The following is a 15,137-nucleotide window of genomic DNA, read 5'->3' as shown; positions in this document are numbered from 1 at the left end:
GCAGGCTGGAATGGAACTTCCTCCGAGGCAGGAAGCAGGTATGTATGCACGGTTTGAGTACCAGAGAAGCTGAGATCCAAGATGGTGCGGCCTGGTGGCTAAGCTGGGCTGCCCAGAGCCTGAAGCACAGTTCAGGTGCCTGAATATTCATGCTTACTTTGTAGGCCGTCACCAGGGTGGGTGGGACTGTTCCTGTCTGGAGAAGCTAACAGGATGGCTCCTTCATTCCACAGGACTGCCTTTATACCCTGCCCCACACTCAGGCCGCCTCTCGCCTCTCTAAGAGAAGAGATACCGGATGCAATGAATCAACACACTTTATTAGAGCCACTAGATGCCAGCGGCTGGCCCTGCGCCCTGGAGCCAGGTTCCAGGGCTGCTCCTGAGATCTGATCTTTCCCTGTTGGGCCTTTCACTTCCAGTCTGGCCTTCGCCTCCCTTCCGCTCCTCCAGTCGCTGTCTCTGATGGAGAACCTACGTGCTTCCAGGGGCTGGGAGGCTCAGGGAGGGCTGTGGCCTTCATGACGCTCTTGCCATGGACGCCCCGAGGCCGGGCCCGGAGGTGGGTGTGGCAGCCTGTAGTTCTGCTTTCCCAGGAGGCCCGGGTGTCCTCAGTGCACTCGGCCCGTGTGCGGGGGCCGGTAGGCAGATGTCTGGTGCTCTTTTAGCTCAAAGGCATCATGGCCCTCCCTGAGAAGGAAGGGGTGCAGGTCAGGGACCCAGGGTGGCTCCCGAGCCCTCCCCAGGACGTGGCGTCTGCACCCACCGGAAGCAGCGGGCACAGTAGAGGTCTCCGTCGCAGCCTGAGCAGCGCAGGGTGGCATCCTCGTTGCAGATGCAGCACCAGGGAAGCTCCTCGTCCTCAGCCTCAGGCGTGGTGGCCTTGGCCTGCGCCTTCAGGGACCAGAGGGGACAGGGCAGGAAGGTCCCTGATGCAGTCTGGGAGGCAGCTGGGGGAGCAGTCAGCCAGGCAGGGAGCAAGGCTGGGCTGCATGGCGCACGGCTGTCGGGGGGTTTCCTTACCTCAGGCTCTGCCCTACAGGCTTGGGCCCGGGGTCGGGGAGCCGGCCGTGCGGGGATGTTGAAGCCACTTGCCTCATCCAGGGCCGCTTCCTCAGTGAGCTGTGTGTAGGGCAAAGAGGTCCCACTCCCGGCCCCGCGCCCAGGCTCCCCCTCTGCCTCCCCCCTCAGCCCATCTTCCTTGATCTATCGGCAGTAGCTGCTGATTCCCATCTCAAGGGACGAGGGGCCAGGTCTGGGTCAGAGGGCCAGTGGAGTCCCCAGGGGGCTGGGAGCCAGGGTGGCTGCGCATGCAGCCCGCAGGTGGAGGCAGGGTGAACAGGGCCCGGTGGGTGGTGTACAAGGAGGCAGAGAGACAGGACGAGGCAAGCCTGGCCCACCTGCTGCAGGACCCTCTGGATGGCTGTCTCCTCATCCTCATCGTCGTCGCTGTCTGGAAGGCGGTAGTCCTGTAGGGTCACTAGAAGTGGGAGGGGGCCAGAAAGGGGGAGTGAGGGCCGGGGACTCCACCCGAGTGGCTGACTGCTTGCCTCCTGCGGCTGGTTTGGTTCCCGGGGCACCTGTTCCGGAGCTGAGAAGCCTCCGCAGCCCCTCTGATCAGAGCGGTGCCCTAACAGGCAGAACCGGGCCATCAGTGATGTGGCCTTGAGGGCTGGGGGTGGAGCTGGTTCTGCCTTAGTGCCCATATGGACCAGAGGCCCCCACCCTGATGGCTGCCACTGATTCCTCAGTCACTGCTTTGCCCCAGTTCTGCCTCCAGGCAGGACATGACGCAGCTCTGGGCACACGGACACCAGCAGCGAGCGAGCCCTGGCAGGGCAGCAGCGCCAGCCTTTACCTCTCTCTGGGTCCTGTCCCCGCAGCACAGCCAGCCGCTTGGCAAGGGCCAGGATCCGCTCCTGCCTCGTGTTCTCCTCCCGTAGCTCCATGGCTGCCTCGGCCAGCAGCCTGCTCTTCTCCTCGTCCAGGGATGAGCTGGCCTGCCGCTGGGGACGAGTGCTCTGGCTCCCTGGGCCACCCTGGTTGAGGTCATTTTGGGGACAGGCAGCTGGAAGGAGTAACGTGGTCAGGGAGCCAAGGCCTTCCAGGTCCTCTGCTCACTGAGCCCATTCCTCAACTACTTAACCACCATCACCAGCTTTCTGTTCAGCACAAGTGTCTGTGGTCCATCTTCAAATACACTGGTGTTTCCTCCTCTGTTCCAACTGTCTTTCTCCACCACCGCCACCCCCATTCACCTGACATTTTAACGTGTGGACCTTGGCCAGGAAAAAATCTCTCTTTCTCTTTCTCTCTGTAATCACCTTTCAAATAAATCAATCTTAGAAAAAAAAAAAAATGCTCTGGGATGTGACGTCATCCCAGGTTGAGAACCACTGCTCCGAAGGCTTTAAGCAGCACCATCCAACAGAATATTCTATGACGATGGAAGCGTCATTCCGCAGGTTCTCTGCCTACACGTACGTGATGGGAGCCATGAGCCAATTTTACATTTTATTTAGTTTTAATAAAGCTAAAGTTAAATAGTCTCTTGCACCTCCTTGTCGTCGTCATGATCCTCATCTCAGAACAACCACTGAGCACTTACTATGTGTGGTCCCCAGCACTGCTGGATTATCTCAGGTACACACCGTGAAGTCGGTTGCAATGGCCATACCTCCATTTCCTGACAGTAAAGTGAGACTGAGGCCGTGAGAGACACACGCCTAGGCTCCCAGAGCTAGTGTGTGGCAGAACCGGGAAGCGCTGATCTAAAGTCCACACCCTTAACGACCAGGCTAACCCTGGCTTCCTCGGGCAAGCACGCAGGAAACGGCAGCTGCTCCGGCGAGTGTCCCTTCCCCCGATTTACATTCACCTGGGGAAGGAGGGGAGGCAGGTCCCCGGGGGGCCGATGCAGGGCTTACCTGGGCTGTCTCGCTCCCAGCGCTCATCAATAGCCACCTCAGCTGCCAGCTGCGTTAGCAGGTCCTGTGTCTGCTGGGCCTGTGTCCTGATGTCTGGGCCCTGATGTGCCTGCCCAGACGAGGGGAGCTCAGTGGGGAGTGAGGTAGGGAGAGAGCCACACAGAATGGCCGAGAATCAGCCTGGGCTGGACCAGAGCCCAGGGCAAGGAGCCGAATCCAGGGCGTACTGATTAAGCAGGACTGGCGGTCCCCAACAGGACAGAGGGTCCTCTCTGTCCTGTTCCACCCGGTCCTGCTGCCCATGTCCGAGGCTCAGAAGGTAGAGGTGGGCATATGCATATCCGGGCTCCTGCCAGGCCCTTGGCCTGGGAAACTTTCCCTCCAAGGCTGTAGCACTCACCGGCTTGGGGGTCTGAGAAGGCGGAGCTCTGCCTTGCAGTAGAGCAAGCCGTGTCTCCATCTCCTGGGTGGAAGGGATGGAGCCCTGGGGTTCATCCTTGAGCGCGGCCAGCCGTGCCTCTATCTCAGCTTGCGAGGGCACCGACTCTGGAATAGGCGTGGAGGACCCAGGTAAGGACCGGAGGAACCCCAGTGTCAAAGCCTTGGACCATGTCCTTTAGGCCTCCTGCCTGCCCCCACTCACTAGGCTTGTTCTCCTGGCGGAGTCGGGCCAGGCGCTCAGCGATGACCTGGTCTTGCTGGGTGAGTCCTTGGCTCCGGAGGGTGCTGGACTCCTGCTTGGCTCCCAGGGCTGCCACGCGCCTGGCAGGATATGAGAGAGGCTCTCAGAGAGGCAGAAGGGAGGAGTGAAGGCACCCACTGACTGCTTCCAGTTCAGATCATCTCTGGGCACCTAGGGAGGCCTCGGATGGGCAGTCTCCTGTGGTCCTTGCTTGTGTCGCCCTGCTGCCCAAGCCAGCCGACCGGCCAGAGGGTCTGAGAGGGAGAGAGCCACCAAGGGCCTTTCCCAGAAGATGATGGGCTGCTCTCTGAGCACAGTGGCTTGAGAGGGGGCAACCTCCTGGCCCTATGCTCGTCTGATCTGGAGGCTGGGAGGGGAGGCCCACCCGTTGGCTCATTTCCTTTTTCTGTCTCTCCTTTCTGGGGCGACGAAAGGCCAGAATCCCGAGCTATTCCAAACCTGACACTTACTTCTTATAGTTTTGAGGTGGTGACCACTTGGAAGCATTGGCAGGAGAAGACCCACTATAGAGAAAAAAATCAAGAAATTTAGTGTCGGAAGTCCTGCCACCCCACCGGTCAGTGTCCACTGCCCTCAGACACCCCCTGGGTGACCTCCAGCCGCAGAGCACGAGGCTGTGAGGGCTGGCCTATGCCGCTGCCATGCTGGGCTGGCTCCTCACCCAGCCAGGCCTCCTACCTGGTGAGGGCCTCATGGCACTGCTTGCAGACTTTCTGTTGCGTATTCCCAGCACGAGGTACCACTGCGCTGAAGCGAAGGCAGCTGGAACAGAAGGCTCGCCCACAGTTCTTACAGCCACACTACAAGAAACACAAAGCAGGAGGATCCTCCTCCCGCCCGTACCCCGAAGGCTCTCCAAGCACAGAGAGAGGGAGAGAGGAGACACTGAAGTTGTGACGGGCTGCTTGGAGGAGGAAGAGGAGTGGGGTCCCTAAGGTGTACGGAGACAGGGGTGAAGGGGAAAGCAATTGCTCGGTTTCCAGCCTCACTCAAATCAAATAAAGCTTCATGCAAAATCCCCTGTTTTCTGATGTCTTCGATTCCCTGACACAGCACGCAAAAGATGGCCAGGCAAAGCCCTTTGCTTAGGGCCATGGGATTCTTTCACAAAGACAATGAGAGAGTTCCCGGCCTCCGCCTTCTCTGCTCCAGAGGGCAACTTGGCTCTGGATGGGGGGGATAACAATAGCTTGCATTTATTAAGCACTTACTGTGTGCCAGGCACTAAGCTCAGCACATAGCTTTCATCATCTGGCTGAATCCTCAATGATACACACACGTCATCTGACCTGATCCTGATGGCCACCAGTGTCACCACTAGTTTAGAGGGGGCAGAGAGGGTGCCCAAAGTCACCCCGTGAAGGAGCCAGCAGAGCTCCTTGACTCCCAAACCCAGGCATCTACTGTAGGTCTGCTTCCCTCGGTGCCATCCATGCAGCCCATCTGTTTCCATCACTTCCTGATTGAGGTGCCCTGGCCACAACCGAGGTTGCACTTAACCAGGGGAACTTAGCAGATCAGTGCTGAGGACAAGAGAGCCTCCCCCGCGCGCCCTGGGGGCGGGGGCGGGGGGGTAAGTGCAGGCTGCAGGATGGGACTAACTGGCACGGTGTGATGGACAGGGTCATCGGGCGTTACACAAGATCGGATGGGGAGAGGGAAACAGCCAGACTCTACACTAGGCGGAAAGGCACAACTTTCCAACAACGGCAGCAGCGTGCTTAACAACTTATAGGCTACGTTCATCTACAGCAACTCACTGGACCCTCACGAAAACCCCGAACGCGAGAGTGAGAGCCCCACTTGGGAGACAGATTCAATGATGTCATCAAAACCACACAGCTGGAAAGCGGCCTTGAAACCAAGTCTTCGGACTGCAAGTCCCGTGCTTTCCCCCGCACTCCGCGTCCTCCCTGGCCCTTCAGACCTCGGGGAGAGAAGACTCGCCTCCTTCTTGAAGAGGGTGAACTTGACAGCGCAGCAGTAGCATCTGTTCTCCATCGTGGATCCCGGCGCGTCACGATCCGCAAAGTGGAGGCCACGCCCACCCGGTCCAGGGCCCCTGGGACCCTCACCCTACGTCGCCTAGCCCCACACGCCCCCTTCAAGCGATCGGGCTGTGGCCTGGGGCGGGGACTCAGAACGCCCGCTCTACCAACTAGCCAGGGAGCGGCGGCGGCGGCGGCGGCGGCGGCGGGGCGGCGGCGAGTGCGGGGCTGCTGGGAATCGTAGTCCTTTCATGACTGCCACCTCCACCAGAGCCAGTCAAGCCGAACCTAGAACACAATTCCCAAGAGGCTAAGCGCCATCTGGCCCGCTCGCATCCGGCAGGCCCTGCGTGCGCTTAGACTCCTGGGAGTTGTAGTACGAGTCAAGTCAGGGCTGGAACCATGGCGGTCACCAAGGAGCTCTTACAGATGGACCTCTACGCGCTACTAGGTATTGAAGAGAAGGCGGCGGACAAAGAGGTGAGAACGGTGGAGAAGAAGGCCGATCCTGAGCGGTCTGGAGGCCCTTCCTGTGCTGGCGCCTCGCTCGCCGCGGGCACCTGCTTTCCAGGTTCGGCCGGGCCCTGGGCGGGGAGCGAGGGGCTGCCCGACGAGCTCGCAAGGTGGGCCCCCAGACCTTTCCTGGACGCTCTGAGAACCTCACGGGGAGGGGACGGGGAGCACAGAGGTGTCCTTGCGACAAGTGTCCATGCTCGCCCTGTGGCTTCTGCGTGGGAGAGGCCGCGGGGTGAGCCTGCGGGGTGGGGGAGGCCCAGCCTCCTCTCTGCGCCTGCGCAGTCTCAGCCTCTGCGTCCGCTTCGGGCTTGGCTGTGGCTAAAGGCGCTTCGTTTCAGTCTCTTTGGCAGGCTGATTTAGCTCCACCTGGAGTGGAAGAAAGGTCAGCCCTCGAGGTTTCTCCACTCCCACTTCATCACTTCTTGGCGGTGTGGCCTTTGACCCACTCTAGCCCAAGGGCGCTTTCGAAGTAGCAGGTGTTCAGGTATTGGCTTTCACAGCACCTGCTAGTAAATGGGCCAAGAAGGGAAGGGTCAGAAGGGCAAGGCGGGTGGCCTGGGGTTCCTCTTCCCATGGGGGCTGATGAAGGTGCCAGGGTGTGAAACCGTGATGAAGCAGGGGCTTATCGCCCCGCATCGCGGTAGTAATTCTAACACCGTAGCAAGGAGAGGCAGATAATTGATGGGATGAAAATTAATGCCCACTCTGCCCCTGTACTTCTGGATTTCCCTGCTCAGGGGCTGAGCGAGCTCTGAGAAGAGGAAACTGGGGCGGAGAAGCCAGGAGACCTAGAGAGTCCCTGAAAAGAGGTGTTGCCATCCTGCTCAGAACTGTCTCCTGCAGCTGCAGCTGAAATCTAGAGTGGCTGTGGGGATGTTCTACCCAGGCTGAAAGCACCTGCTCCACCTCTTATAATTCTTAATATTTCAGTATTAGTTGTGCCTAACACCTGCGTAATGCTTACTGTATGCCAAAGAGTATTCCAAGTACTCTATATTTGTAAGTTGTATAACTAGTACTTTATTAATAGTGAGAAAATATTTGGGACATTTCACACAAGACCCAGCCAGTGTGAAATCTGGAGTTTGGAACCCTGAAGTTGAGAACTCTTGAGGAAGACAACTGGGAACCGTTGAAGTGTATTATAGTATTAATCAGAGTGGTCACATAATAGGATTTTCAGTAAAACGTTCAACATCGGTGTGCGGAATGGCCATGGAGGGCAGTGGTGGGTGGCTGTTGTCCAGGCAACAGACTAAGCTGGGCACTGGTTGCTGAGAGTTCTCACTCAGGTGAGATAAGAATATGAGAGAAGGCTCTGCATGAAGGGTGACAGCCACTGCTGCCTTTTAGTAGGGGAGGCAAGTTCCGTGAACAACTAATTCAAGGGGCACGTGGTGCATTCCACAAGACAGATAAAGCAAAATGCTATGCATGTTCAGAGTAGGCCAGGATTGCTTCTGGATTGGGAGAAGAGGTGGGAAAGTAGGGAAGGCATTTGAGGCTTTGAAAAAGGGGCAGGATTTGGACAGGTGGAGGTGGAAGACTGGCATTCCAATAAAGGAGACAGTGTGCATAGTCCACTTTGTCTAGAGCACAAGCTAGGAAGTCATAGAAGGTAGGCCTTGAAACGTGGTGGCATCCTCAGAGGCCCAGCCTGTGGCCCTGTTTCTTAGTAACCAGTTCTCCTTTCCGGCACTTATTTCAGTTGGCAACCATTTGTTCATCTGTGTGATTCTTCGTCTCGTGCATACTCCCCTCTGTGCTCCGGTCTGGTAGATGATGACTAATACATAGTAGGCTCTCGGGAACTATTTGTTTAGTGAATGATGTAGCAGCTACAGAGATCACTGCAGCAACTTGACTTGAGAATCAGGAGACCAGGGGCAGTCACTGTCTCTCTCAGGACCTGACTTTCCCCAAATGGAAAATGAAGGAGTAAGGCGAACTGTGGTTTTAGGGATCCAATGGCCAATGGCCTTTTTAAAAAATGAATTAAGAATGCTTTTCAGGTTTTCCAAGATTGTAAAAACAAACACAACTCAATAACAAAAAAACAATTCAAAAAGTTTAAAAAGATTTATTTATTTATTTGAAAGGTAGAGTGACAGGGTGAGTGTGACAGCAAGAGACAGAGAAATCTTCCATCCACTGGTTCACTCTCCAGATGCCTGCAATAGCCGGTGATGGGCCAGGCCAAAGCCAGGAACCAGAAACTCCATCCGGGTCTCCCACATGGTGGCAGGGACTCAAGTACTTGGGCTGTCATCTGCTACTTCCCAGGCGCATTAGCAGGGAGCTGGATCAGAAGTGGAGCAACTGGCACTCAAATTGGCACCTCTGATAAGGCATGTGGATGTTGCAAGAGGTGGCTTAATGGGGCTGCCACTGTGGTACAGCGGGTTAAAAGCCTGGCCTACAGCGCCGGCATCCCACATGGGCACCAGTTTGAGTCCCAGCTGCTCCACTTCCAATCCAGCTCTATGCTATGGGCTAGGAAAGCAGTAGAAGATGGCCCAAGTCCTTGGGCCCCTGCACCTGCTTGGGAAATCTGGAAGAAGCTCCTGACTCCTGGCTTCAGATCCGCCCAGCTTCTATTATTGCAGCCACTTGGGGAGTGAACCAGCAGATAGAAGATTCTGATTCTCTCTCTCTCTCTCTCTTTCTCCCTCTCTCTGTAACTCTTTCATTTAAAATAAATCTTTTTTTTTTTTTTAAATTTTTTAAAAAAGGGGTGGCTTAATATGCTGGGCCATGATGCCTGCCCCAAATGTACCACATTTTGTTTATTCGTTCATCTGTTGATGGACATTTAGGTTGTTTCCACCTTTTGGCTGATGTGAGTAATGCTAGTATGAACGTGGGTGTACGGATCCGTTTTACTTTCCACTTTAAATTCTTTGGGGTGTATCCAGAAGTGGAAGTGCTGAGTCACGTGGTAATTCTGTGATTAACGTTTTGAGGAACTGCCTTACATTCAGCCTTCCCACCAACAGTGCATATGAGCTTCTATTTTTTTGTATCCTCAGCAACATTTCTTTCCTTTTTTATAAAAAAGATTTATTTATTTATTTGAAAATCAGAATTAGAGAGATCTTCTATCCCCTGGTTCACTTCCCAGATGACTGCATTTTTTTTATGTTTATGTATTTTCATTGTATTTGAAAAACAAAGAGAGATCTTCCCTCTGCCGGTTCACTTCCCAAATGCCCACAACATCCGGGGCTGTGCCAGGCAGAAGCCAGGAGCCTAGAATTACATCCAGTTCTCAAACGTGGGTGCAGGGACCCAAGTACTTGAGCCAGCATCTGCTGCCTTCCAGGGTGCAGTAGCAGGAAGCTGGATAAGAGGCAGAGGAATCAGGACTTGAACCAGGCACTTCAGTGTAGGATGTGTGTGTCTAAAGTAGTGACTTAACCCCTGTGCCAGACACCCACCCAATGCCTGGTCCTTCATAGATGGTCAGTAAATCCTTGCTGGGTGACTGACTGAATAAGGATTATTGTTTTGTTGTTGTGGATGTTGCCCTACAACCACCATATATTATAGAGCTGACCCCTGATCCTGGTGATGGGCTTATCAGTAGGATTTCTGGTAGTGAACACCAGCACCAGGGCCTCCAAACTTTTTGCATTGGCAGTGGCGGGGGTGGGGTGGGGTGTTCAGCTTCCAGCAGGTCCTCATCATACTGGATGAAGATGTCTTTGATCTCCACATATTTCTTTCCTTTTTTTTTTTTTTTTTTTTTTTTGACAGGCAGAGTGGACAGTGAGAGAGAGAAAGCTCTCCCTTTTGCCGTTGGTTCACCCTCCAATGGCTGCCGCGGCTGGTGCACCGCGCTGATCCGAAGGCAGGAGCCAGGTGCTTCTCCTGGTCTCCCATGGGGTGCAGGGCCCAAGGACTTGGGCCATCCTCCACTGCACTCCCAGGCCACAGCAGAGAGCTGGCCTGGAAGAGGGGCAACCGGGACAGAATCCGGCGCCCTGACCAGGATTAGAATTAGAACCTGGTGTGCTGGCACCGCAGGCGGAGGATTAGCCTATTGAGCTGCGGCGCCGGCCCAATCTCCAAATATTTCTGGTATCAGGCTGCAGGGGTTTGGAGATGGACTGGTGGTAGCATGAATCTGAGCCACATGACTACCACCCTTCACCCTTCACTTGGACATGGATGTCCACGCCAGCAAATTGTTCCGTGCCCAGAAGCAGAGCAGGCTGCAGTAGCTTGTACTGTGCCATGCGCGTGGCTCAGTCATCTTCAGGGGCTTCCTGTTCACCTTGATGAGGCCGTTGTCCCATATGCAGCACGTCCGAAGTCCTGAAAGGACTGTAGCGGGCGCTTGGATGGCATGGCTCCGGCCGCACTGCAGAGACCCTTGCAGCGAGACCCCACAACCTGAAAAGGAAACTTGGGGCCATCCAAACTGCGCAATCTGCACAGGTGCTATGTTTTTGTTTTTGCTTTTTGTGATTATTGTTTTCTTTTTTTTTAAAGATTTATTTATTTATTTGAAAGTCAGAGTTACACCGAGAGAGAAGGAGAGTCAGAGAGAAAGAGAAAAATCTTCCATCTGCTGGTTCACTCCCCACTTGTCCGCAATGGACGGGCTGTGCCAATCCAAAGCCAGGAGCCTGGAGCTTACTCCAGGTCTCCCATGTGGGTGCAGGGACCCAAGGACTTGGGCCATCTTCTACTGCTTTCCCAGGCCATAGCAGAGAGGTGGACTGGAAATCGAGCAGCTGGGATTCGACCCACTGCCCACATGGGATGCCAGCACTGCAGGTGGAGGCTTTACCTGCTATCCCATAGCACCAGCCCTAGTTATTGTTTTCTTAGGAGTATTATTTTATGACTAAGTGGAATTACTAGACCAAAAACAATTATTTTTACAACATTTTGATTCATAATGAAAATGAGTTTTATTTATTTAAAAGACATAATTTTTATTTTATTTAAAATTTATTTAATTAATTTATTTTTTTACCTAGAAACCTTTTATTTAAAGTATACAAACTTCATGCATTTCATACATACAAATTTAGGAACATAGTGATTCTTCCCACCCTTCCCTCCCTCTTGCAAGAGGCATAGAAATTTTGGGGCGGTTGTACTTTGACTTCCACCAGGTGGGTAGGAGGGCGCTGGCCTCCCTGCCCGCAGTCTTGTCTCAAAAGCAGGGTGCTAAGTGTGCAGTGCTGTACCCACAGCAGGAAATGCTGAACCTTTATGAAACCAACCTGGATACAGTTCTCCCTGGTTCTTTTTTGTTTCCTTTCCCTTTCTCCAGGTGTTTGTCCACAAACAACATTTTCTTTCTATTTTTAAAGATTTACTTATTTATTTGAAAGTCAGAGTTACACAGAGAGAGAAGGAGAGACAGAGAGAGATCTTCCATCTACTGGTTTACTCCCCGCTTGGCTGCAATGGACGGAGCTGTGCCAGTCCAAAGCCAGGAGCCTGGAGCTTACTCCGGGTCTTGCCGTGTGGCTGCAGGGTCATCTTCGGCTGCTTTCCCAGGCCACAGCAGAGAGCTGGATTGGAAGTGGAGCAGTTGAGACTCGAACCAGTGCCCACATGGGATGTTGACACTGCAGGCGGTAGCTTTACCCACTACGCTACAGTGTCGGCCCCTTGATGTATCTGTTTATTTAAAAAGCAGAATGACAGAGATACAGAGACAAATCTTTCATCTGCTGGTTCACTCCCCAAATGTGTGCAATGGCTGGGGCTGGCCAGCCTGAAGTCAGGAGTCTAAAACTCCATCCAGGTCTCCTGTGGGTGTCAGGGGCTGGAGTTCTTGGGCCATCATCTGCTGCTTTCTCAGGCCCATTAGCAGGAAGCTGGATTGCAAGTGGAGCAGCTGGGATTCAGCCAGCACTCCCCAGACCTATCATTTTGAAATGCACAGGCTAACATTGGTAATTCTCCTAGAAGTTCACATTTTCCAGTCAGCTAATGATTTCTTAGAAAAGCTCTTAGTATAGAAGATAACAGTTTTTATAACGACTCTTGGCAAGTAAGGCCAAGAACTCTTGCTTGGTGAGCATCTGTCACGTTGAGAATGGGTGGAAATCCTAACTGGAACATTGAGCAATGTTGGGGATTGTAAATGTGCCTTTATAAGCACCTTTGTACTTATTAGCAGTTATAATTAAGAAAGTGGACCTTGGAGTCAGATTGCCTGAATACTGACTGACGACTTACCTAGTCTGTGACCCTGACAAATAATTAACCTCTCTGCCCAAATGGGAATGACGATAGCATCGTTGTGAGGCTTGGTCCACCTAAGGCACTTAGCACAGTGCCTGGCACAGTGGGAGTGCTCACTTTCCCAGGTAACTCTTGCTGTTGTCATTGTGGTTCTGTCTCCTTCACACCTCACATGAGCCACCCCAGCAGTGTCCAACATTGCCCTCTATCCCTTCCCCCTTTTACTCATTCCGGTCCTGGCAGGTAAGTGCAGATTCACCTAACAGCACCCCGGTGATTTTCACTGGGGCGGTGGTCAGGGAAGCGGGAAGGGAATCATAAACAAAATGAGGCTCACAGAGTTCACTGTTTAGTTCCCTAAGTTAATGGAGCCTGGCGTTGTGGACAAGGTATACCACATGGCTGTGGTTGAGATGTTCCAGCTGAGTAAGCCATCACTCCTGCTTTCTGACAGCTCACATAGTGTAGTGAACAACGGGCCCTGAGGTAGAATGAAAGTGATTCTATAAAGGTATTCAAGGAGGGCCGGCGCCGCTGCTCACTAGGCTAATCCTCCGCCTGCGGCGCCGGCACACCGGGTTCTAGTCCCGGTCGGGGCGCCGGATTCTGTCCCGGTTGCCCCTCTTCCAGGCCAGCTCTCTGCTGTGGCCCGGGAAGGCAGTGGAGGGTGGCCCTAGTGCTTGGGCCCTGCACCCCATGGGAGACCAGGAGAAGCACCTGGCTCCCGGCTTCAGATCAGCGTGGTGCACCGGCCGCAGCGCGCTGACCGCGGCGGCCATTGGAGGGTGAACCAACGGCAAAGGAAGACCTTTCTCTCTGTCTCTCTCTCTCACTGTCCACTCTGCCTGTCAAAAAAAAAAAAAAAAAAAAAGTATTCAAGGAAAATACTGTAGGAATAAAGAGGAAGACATTCGTATGGTTGGCAGGATCAGGGCAGACTTTGGGAAGAGCTGTTTCTGTGCATACCTTGAGGGGCAAAAAGAATGTATCACAGCAGAGTTGGAAAGGATCTTCATGGTCTTTGACTCTCTTCATTTTTATTTAAAAATTTTAAAGGATTTATTTATTTATTTATTTGAAAGGCAGAGTTACAGAGAGGCAGAGGGAGGCAGAGAGAGATCTTCATCTGCTGGTTCACTCCCCAGATTGCTGCAATAGCTGGAGCTGGGCTGATCTGAAGCCAGGAACCAGGAGCTTCTTCTCGGTCTCCCATGTGGGTGCAGGGGTCTAAGGACTTTGGGCCATTCTCTGCTGCTTTCCCAGGCACATTTGCAGGGAGCTGGATTAAAAGTGGAGCAGCTGGGACTTGAACTGACACTCATATGGGATACTAGCACTGCAGAGGGTGGCTTTACCCACTATGCCACAGCACCAGCCCCTGTTTAAAACTTTTTAAAAAATCTATTTTCGGGACCTGCATTGTGGTATAGTGGGTTGAGCCACTGTTTGCGACACCACACTGGCATCCTATATCAGAGTGCTTATTCGAATCTTGGTTATTCTGATTCTGAACCAGCTCCCTGCTAATGTGCCTGGGAAAGCAGTGGAAGTTTGCCCAAGTGCCTGGGCCCCTGCCACTCATGTGAGAGACCCAGATAGAGTTCCAGGCTACTGGCTTCGGCCTGGCCCAACTCTGACCATTACAGCCATTTGGGGAGTGAGCCAGCAAATGGAATATCCCTTTCCATCTCTACCTCTCAATCATTCTGCTTTTCAAATAAATAAATCTTTTTTTTTTTTTTTTAATTTGACAGGCAGAGTTAGACAGTGAGAGAGAGAGACAGAGAGAAAGGTCTTCCTTCTGCTGCTTCACCCCCCAAAATGGCCACTACGGCCGGCGTGCTGCGCTGATCTGAAGCCAGGAGCCAGGTGCTTCCCCCTGGTCTCTTCCATGCGGGTGCAGGGGCCCAAGCACTTGGGCCATCCTCCACTGCCTTCCCAGGCCACAGCAGAGAGCTGGACTGGAAGAAGAGCAACCAGGACTAGAACCCACCGCCCATATGGGATGCCGGTGCCGCAGGCAGAGGATTAACCAAGTGAGCCACGGCGCCGGCCCTCAAATAAATAAATCTTTAAAAATAAATTTATTTTCGAGGCCAGCACTGTGGCGCAGCAGGTTAAAGCTACTGCCTGCAGTGCCAACATCCCATATAGGTGCCAGTTCGAGTCCCGGCTGCACCTCTTCTCATCCAGCTCTCTGCTATGGCCTGGGAAAGCAGTAGAAAATGGCCCAAGTCCTTGGGTCCCTGCACATGCTTGGGAGGTCCAGAAGAAGCTCCTGGCTTTGAATCAGCTCAGCTCTGGCCATTGTGGCCATCTGGGGAGTGAACCAGTGGATGGGAGACCTCTCTTTCTCTCTCTCTCTCTCTGCCTCTCTGTGACTCTATCTTTCAAATAAATAAATAAATTTATTTTCATCTGCTTGAAAGGCAGCGTGATAGAGCAGCAGAGAGCCAGAGGACCAGACAGAGATATGTTTTATCTACTGATTCAGCTCCCAGTTGCCTGTAACAGCCAGGACTGGGTCAGGCCAAAGCTGTGAGCTCATAACTCCAACAGAGTCCCACCCAAGTACCTGAGCCATCATCTGCTGTTTCCCAGAATATGTGTCAGCCAACAGCTGAGACTCCAACCAGGTGCTCTGCTATGGTGTGCAGGCATCCCAGGTGGTACACCAAACACCCATCTCTGTCTTCTTTTTACAGATAGGAGGATGGAAGTCCAGAGAGGTTGTAAAACCTGTCTTAAGACCATCCAGGAAGTGAATGTTGGGCCCAGAGCAGAGCCCTAGTT

General features: G+C 53.5%; 2 protein-coding genes across 7 annotated transcripts in view; one reads left to right on the top strand and one right to left on the bottom strand.

Moving 5' to 3' along the window:
• Positions 1–299: 299 nt before the first annotated feature.
• Positions 300–5,717, bottom strand: ZFYVE19 (zinc finger FYVE-type containing 19). 3 transcript variants are annotated; one of them, XM_089310070.1, is made up of 12 exons: positions 5,578–5,716; positions 4,842–4,947; positions 4,309–4,430; positions 4,080–4,133; positions 3,571–3,689; positions 3,328–3,473; positions 2,928–3,036; positions 1,859–2,068; positions 1,401–1,480; positions 1,024–1,122; positions 767–894; positions 300–690 (listed from the first exon to the last, which is right to left on the bottom strand). In XM_089310070.1, the coding sequence occupies exons 6-12, from the start codon at positions 3,385–3,387 to the stop codon at positions 612–614; spliced, it is 765 nt and encodes a 254-aa protein (XP_089166196.1). In that variant the 5' UTR covers positions 3,388–3,473; positions 3,571–3,689; positions 4,080–4,133; positions 4,309–4,430; positions 4,842–4,947; positions 5,578–5,716; the 3' UTR covers positions 300–611. The 3 variants fall into 3 exon arrangements, with proteins under 3 accessions (XP_089166196.1, XP_008267407.3, XP_017203628.3); XM_008269185.5 differs by lacking the exon at positions 4,842–4,947 and having other exon boundaries at positions 5,578–5,717; XM_017348139.4 differs by lacking the exon at positions 4,842–4,947 and having other exon boundaries at positions 5,558–5,697.
• A 108-nt stretch (positions 5,718–5,825) lies between these two features.
• The window catches only part of DNAJC17 (DnaJ heat shock protein family (Hsp40) member C17), a 38,185-nt gene continuing 28,873 nt past the window's right edge, over positions 5,826–15,137 (top strand). Inside the window, exon 1 of one of the 4 annotated variants that reach the window (XM_002717978.6) lies at positions 5,826–6,098. In XM_002717978.6, the coding sequence (XP_002718024.2) occupies positions 6,021–6,098 (78 nt within the window). In that variant the 5' untranslated portion in view covers positions 5,826–6,020. Of the gene's footprint in view, positions 6,190–6,432; positions 6,517–6,540; positions 6,619–15,137 lie in introns of those variants that run through there. The other 3 variants (XM_089310071.1, XM_089310073.1, XM_089310072.1) reach the window with 3 other exon arrangements.

Source organism: Oryctolagus cuniculus, chromosome 12 (assembly GCF_051225735.1).
Source record: "Oryctolagus cuniculus isolate XC-2025 breed Fujian yellow rabbit chromosome 12, ASM5122573v1, whole genome shotgun sequence".
NCBI classification, from domain to species: domain Eukaryota; kingdom Metazoa; phylum Chordata; class Mammalia; order Lagomorpha; family Leporidae; genus Oryctolagus; species Oryctolagus cuniculus.
Note: the sequence above shows the minus strand (reverse complement) of the source record. Positions and strands in the feature narration are given on the sequence as shown.